The 6,582-nt window shown below is 44.7% G+C and overlaps 1 protein-coding gene across 1 annotated transcript; it reads right to left on the reverse strand.

The window, feature by feature from the left end:
• Positions 1–1,479: 1,479 nt before the first annotated feature.
• Positions 1,480–4,638, reverse strand: IL20 (interleukin 20; the record flags this gene model as incomplete). The annotated part of the gene is made up of 5 exons (XM_081120803.1): positions 1,480–1,557; positions 3,092–3,166; positions 3,861–4,013; positions 4,129–4,194; positions 4,480–4,638. 5 exons carry the CDS (start codon positions 4,636–4,638, stop codon positions 1,480–1,482), a joined length of 531 nt encoding a protein of 176 aa, XP_080976929.1.
• Between the last annotated feature and the right edge of the window lie 1,944 nt (positions 4,639–6,582).

The raw sequence follows: 6,582 nt of genomic DNA on the forward strand, positions 1-6,582 counted from the left end.
GTGAGGTGAGGAGAGAGGAGGCAAGCAGCCCAGGCCAGGATTCCATCTCCTTTCAGCCCAGGGAAGCTCAGCGTGAAAGGGGCCTGGAAAGAGAACACGGACTTAATAGTTGGTCGTGAAGACAAAGACTTGATCCAGCAATAACCTAGATCCTGGAGTGGACAGAATCCAACATGGGAGGGCCTCAAAAGAGGGCACATGCACTTTCCTGGGCAAGGCTCAGTAAGTACACTTTGCACTTGTGTGGTTTTTTTGTGCATTTTTAAAAATATATTTTTATTGATTTCAGAGAGAGGAAGGGAGAGGGAGGGAGAGAGAGAAACATCAATGATGAGAGAGTCATTGATCGGCTCCCTCCTGCACACACTCCCCACTGGGGGTCGAGCCCACAAGCCGGGCATGTTCCCTTGACCTGGAATCGAACCTTGATCTCCTGGATCCTAGGTCAATGCTCAACCACTGAGCCACACCAGCTGGGCACACATGTGTGTTCTTAACCTATAATAGAAACTTCTGCCCATTGTAGTTTGTGGTGCAATTGAGATCTCTGACTTAAGAGTATGGGAATCTGAAATGAGAAAGAAAACTAAGGTACAGAGAAGACAGTGCTCAAGCCAATAAAGTGAAAGCAGGGATGGCTAAAGCCCCTCACTCAGTCAGTCATGAGATCAGGGATGTGAGTGAGCTAAGAGACAGAGCTGGGATGGTATTCAGTAAGAGAAAGAAGGCCCAGGTCCCCATTTGTATTCTTCTTCCCCAAAAGAGCAAGCTGTCCCTAGGTAACATGGGATTCAAGCTCATCCCCATCACTGTTTCTGTTCCTGAAGCATTTTTCAACTCCAACCAGATATTATGCAAAGAAAACTTTATTCATAGAAATACAATTTTACCATACAACTGGAAGATACACAAGGATGGGGTTGGGGAGCTGGGTGGGCGTGGTAAGTAATTATAAGGCACATCTGTAATTTCACATTGGGACTTCTTCCACAGCTCCCACCTAGTAACCACTGTTTCAGTTTATAAAATCACTGTGGCAATCAGTAAATATAACATTAATTTAATAAAAATGAATATCCCCTCCAGCTACTCATCTAGAATTTAGAGTTTGTTTACTGTTTGAAAACATATGACACGCCCTAGTCAGGTTATAAATATAATCCATGATTTTTTTAAAAAGACGTGTTCAAGTACAAAAATAAATAGATTAAATAGCAAAAATAAATAAATAGATTAACTAATAAATATATCCAACAGTACAAAAGATATTACCAAAATCTTATAAATCCACGGTCTAGATTAAGAGTGGGAACACATGAAAACAACCACAATAAGGAAATAAATATTAAATAAATAATGCACACAGTGACCAGCACTAAATGGTAAAGCAAAGAGATGGTGGTTTGGGGTCATGTCTCCACAGCACTCAGGCCTGGGACTCGTAGCCGGGACACTGTCAGCGGTGTCATCGCCGCCCTCCTAGCGTGTCTCCTCCATCCATTGCAGGAGAATGTCCAGCTCTCCCAAAGCTTTCACCACGGCTTCCCGGGGCTTCAGCTGAAAGACACACACGCATGTGGTGAGTAAATCACAAACAGACAGCCTGTGCCCCACGGTTAATCCTCTCTTTTCACTGGCAATTCTGTTGGGGGTCGTAAACAGAGCCTTCTTTCAGCGATGGGAGAGCTCGAAAGAAGTTATGGAAACCCCAGATCTCACAAAAGGAGGGAAAATCATTGTGTCTGCCACGCTTGGTTAAATAGGGAAGCCGAGGCCCAGAGGGGTAGCAGAATTGGGACTACAACCCAAGCCTCTTGCATTATAGGGATCAAAGTAATGAGGCTATTTTTAAAAGGGGTGTGTGTGTGTGTGTGAGTGTGTGTGTGTTCGCACATGCGCACAGGGATTGATAGTCTGCATACTTCAGTGGAACGTATATTTATTGTGCTAAACACCGGGCTGTCTCGGGATCCCCAGATGAATTGTACATCCCCTACCCTCAGGGAATTTACAATCTAGTGAGGGAGACAGGCAGAAGCAGGCAGTTAAAATGTAGTGTGGTGACATGTTAGGACACAAAACAAGTCTCTACAAGTTCAAGAAGATTGAAATCATATCAAGCATCTTCTCTGACATTTACACAATAGGATACTACGCAGCTGTAAAAACAAAGGCTCCCTTACCCTTTGAGACAGCATGGTGGGGCCTGGAGACTATCATGCTAAGAAAAATGAGCCAGTCAGAGAAAGACAAGTGTCACATGACCTTATCATATGTGGAATCTAATGAACAAAATAAACCCATGAACAAAATAGATCCAGAGACACAGAAGTATGGAACAGACTGACGAATCTCAGAGGGAAAGAGGGGTGGGTGGGGAGAGATTAACCTAAGAATTGATATGCATATGTGCATAACCCATGGACACAGACAATAGTGTGGAGAAGGCCTGAGGGGAGAGGTACAAGGGGGAGGGGACCAATGGGGAAAAAAGGGGACATTTGTAATACTTTCAATAATAAAGATAAATTTTTAAAAATAAAAAAAAAAAGTTAAATTTTTAAAAATTGTAGTGTGGTGAATAAATGATGGAGTTCACCAGGACGGCAGTGGAGGCACTGAACTCAGAGAAGAACAGTGCCTTCTAGGCTGAGTCTCGAAGGATGCGGAGAATTAGTGAGGAGTGGGCTCCAGGCCTTCCTGGCACATATACAAAGGCTTTGAGGTGAGAAACAGCATGATGTGGGCATGTGTGAAATTGTGAGTGACTGTTTTTGAGGGTATGTATGAGTGTGTGAATGTTGGAAAGCTGTGGCCCCTTGTTCGTGCGGCTGGAAGATCTCATGTCTCTGGAATGACTTGATGGAATCATAGCCATTCCCTTTCGATTCTTAAAGCATCTTCCAGAGAAAGTACCTCCTAGAGCCTGGATGGGTGTCCCTAGAGTAAAGCAGAGGGACTTCCCACATGACCTCAGAGAGCTGTTAACCTGAGGGTTACAGGATTTCTCTGTACCAATACCCATCCCAGTCATCTATGATCTCAGTTCTAAAAACACACTCATCCCAACCAAAGCCAAAATTGCATATACCTCTTCAAAGTGACTCAGAATCTGGCTGTATTTCTCCGTTGCTTCCTCCCCACAAGGGCATGTCATGTGGGCATGCTGCAAAGAATGCCAAAGAATGATAGGTTTTATTAAACATTCTGATTTTCTGCCATTAACACGAAGTAGGTGGGAATTCTCCTTTCTGTAGGTACTCCTTTCTTACAGAAAAGTCTTATCAGATCTCATCATTTGGGATCAGTAAGCTAATCATCAGGAGAACAAGAAGCCAGCTTTTCAGGCTCAAATACAGAGCTCATTGCTGTTTCTTTTTAAAAACAGGTGGCACTGAAGGAGTTTGTAATCAGTGTCCCATCTGGCCTGTACCCCCAACTCAGCTCTGGCCTACCCTCCTCCCAGACAGTCACCATGGAAAGAGAGAATTGGATTCCTAGGTCCTATCCACGCCCTATTTTGAGATTGAGTCCAATGGCCTGATGACTGGCTACTTGGACCTGTAATGCACTAGTACACACACCATTAGATACCTCACCTTAATTTCATGGATAAAAGATAATTGTTATTAACATCAAATAGCTAGCATTTCATAGTTCTTTAGACTTTTTACACAGGGCATATACCCAAAAGTCAATAAAACTGAGTTCTTATTACCTAGTCACAAGGCTCAACACAGATCATTAGAACTTTTGGACTCAGTATTTGCATCCATTAAATGGGGGTAAGAAAGAGCTTGACTGCTAAGTCATTGGAGCTGTGTGCTGAAATGAATCCTTTACCCAAGACCCTTACTCACACAGAGCCGGAGGTCCTTCTTGATCGTAAGAAAAGAGTTGGCGAGACTGCTGATCTTCCGGAGGATATGGAGGTCAGAGGTCCGATAGTTTTTGAATACCGTGTCCAAGTAGAGTCTCAGCAGACGTCGGAGGAGGCAGCACTGATCTGCGGGCTACAAAGAAGATCGTTATGTTGGTGGGGAGAGGGTGTCCAGGGACAAGACTCAGAGTGATAGAGATGCCCTGGCTCATACTTCCTCCCAGAACTTCTATGGGCCAAGCACATACCTTTGTGTTTGGCAAAGACTCCGTCTTCCTCAAGATTCTGTGGTCAATGATTTCATCTTTGGCTTGCTAAGCAGAAGAAGACAAGGCAAGAAATGACAGGTCAGTGATGGCTGCCAGGGTCTTAGACATGGAGACCTCCCATTCCCTTCTTGCCATGGCCCTTGGGCGGTGGCCCTTTCCAAAACATTTTTAAATGATGAACTAGAGATGTTTCCTGGGGATGCATCCTCCTGGTTAGGAGTCCCCAGCCTGCCTCTTTTTGTGTTCATACTTCTGGGAGACAGCAAAAGACAAGACAAGAAGGGGAGAAGCAGCCACAAATTGGAGGGAGGGGGTTCTTCCTTCACATACCACACTGTCCCGTATCTCAGAAAATCCATTTTTCATTTCCCGAAGGTTTGTGGTGATCACACAGCTTCCCAAATGGAGTGTCTTCAGCCCAGCAGAAGGTGTCCAGAAGAGAGAAAACACAGCCAAGAAAAAGCAGAGGGGGAGACCAGGGCCTTTCATCTTGTGCCAGAATCTGGAGACCACAGGAGCTAGGAATTCAAAGGGAAGAGTGTGACTTACTGTTTCCCTACCTCGTGCCTCAAGAAGCCAATCCAGTCACCAAGGACATGCCTCCCCCAGATGTCTCACGGGCTGAAACTTCATAGCTTTATCTGGCTCCCGAGGGTCTGGTGCGTTCCTCTAACTTACTAAGAAAACCTGCTGAGCCTCCTCGGAGTAGCCTTCGGTGCTTGTTCAGGGTCTGAGTGTGAACCGGTGCTCCAGGTCCCAGCTCTTTATTCTGTCCCATCCCAGCCCCATCGTCATTGCCCAGCAGGTAAGGCCTGGAGCAGCGGGCACTTGCAGTGAGTAGACAGAGGATGACAATTCAGGGAAGATGTCAAAACTTGTTTCGGGGAATTGACATGTATGGCCTTCCCTTCCCAAATGCCAGCGTAGCTCACCCTAGACCCGCAGGGAAGCTGGGGATCACAGAACTCGCAGGAGCTGTTGCTGAGCCACTAAAAACACGGAGAAAATTGTCTGGATTTTTATGGCCACCTCAGGGCAGAGGAGCTTAGCTCTGTTTGGCATTTGTCTGAGATCAGATCAGTTATTTGGGGAGAGCAGATTTATTTCAGCCCCGAAGGCAAAGAGAAAGTCAGTGATTGCATAATAATCCTCCTGCCAGGGAAGGCGACACGGGATGGGCAGCGAGCCCAATTCCACCAGCGCTCCTCCGCCCTCCTGGGCGTCGACTCCGCGGCGCCCTCTGCAGGGAGACTGGGGAAGCCAAGAGCACCCTCCTCTTCTCCCCTTACCTGGGGCCCAAGGTCAAGGAAGTGACCCCAAACAGAGAAGACAGGCAGAGGAAAACTGACCTCTTCTGGGGGTGAGCCGTTCCCCGTAATGACACTTTATAGTGTTTGATGAGTTTTACGGTAGAATAAGAATGGGCTGGGGTTAGTGAGGACACTGAAGGAGAGCCTGCTTCAGGCACATTTTAAGGGGCCCCAAAAGTCCTGGTAATCAAGCTAAATAATACTGAAGTGCAATTTCAAAATTAATTTAAAAAGCCCGTGATAAGCAAAATATCACTATTTTAAATAAAGACAGAATCTGACAGCGCCATGCGGAGCCGTATTGGAGCCTAAGACAAAAGGGGAAACGTGTACCCCTACCTACTTATCTATGCTATATGTTTCTATGTACCTTTAATGGTTAATTCTTCCCCCCCAGAAATATATGATGAAAATACAGGTGATGAGTCTTCGCCAAGAATGTAGAATTATAATAAATCCTCTATGGGGCATAAGTAAGATATTTAAACTTACAATAATGTTGTGAGTTGTAATATAGCTACTTTTAAATTCTTCAGTATTTTTCAAGTGCTTTAATGTTTTGGAACTATAACATACAGAAAATACATAAAAACACATGTATAGGAAAGATAAAAACACATCTTTCCTTTGGCCTTAGGCCCCAATATGGCTGGGCACAGCGCTGATAATCTTTGCCATTTACTGAGTTTTTTCTATGTACCAGGCAATATGCCAGATATATTTTATATCCATGTCCACCTGAGATACTGCCAAATGTAGGAAAAAGGAATAAATGGGCCAAACTAGAAAGTATCAGAAAGAACTCTGCGTTTGGAGACGAGAGAACCGGGCTACTATTCCTGCTCTACAAGTTCCCATCAGTGTGGGTTGTCCCAGTTTGCCCAGGACCAAGAGGGTTCCTGAGACACAGGACTTTCAGTTTTAAAACTGGAAAAGTCACAGATAAACCCGGATGAGTTAGTCACCCTACATCTATGCCACCTTAGACAAGTCAACTCATCTCTCTGAGTTTTGTTTTCTTGGCCCCAAAAGGGTGATAATTAAACTCACCTCAGAAACTTATTTTAACATTTAAACAAAATAAAGCATAATTTATACACCTGGCACATAATTCATTTTAAAT

This window comes from Miniopterus schreibersii (genome assembly GCF_964146895.1).
Source record: "Miniopterus schreibersii genome assembly, chromosome: 19".
Taxonomy (NCBI): domain Eukaryota; kingdom Metazoa; phylum Chordata; class Mammalia; order Chiroptera; family Miniopteridae; genus Miniopterus; species Miniopterus schreibersii.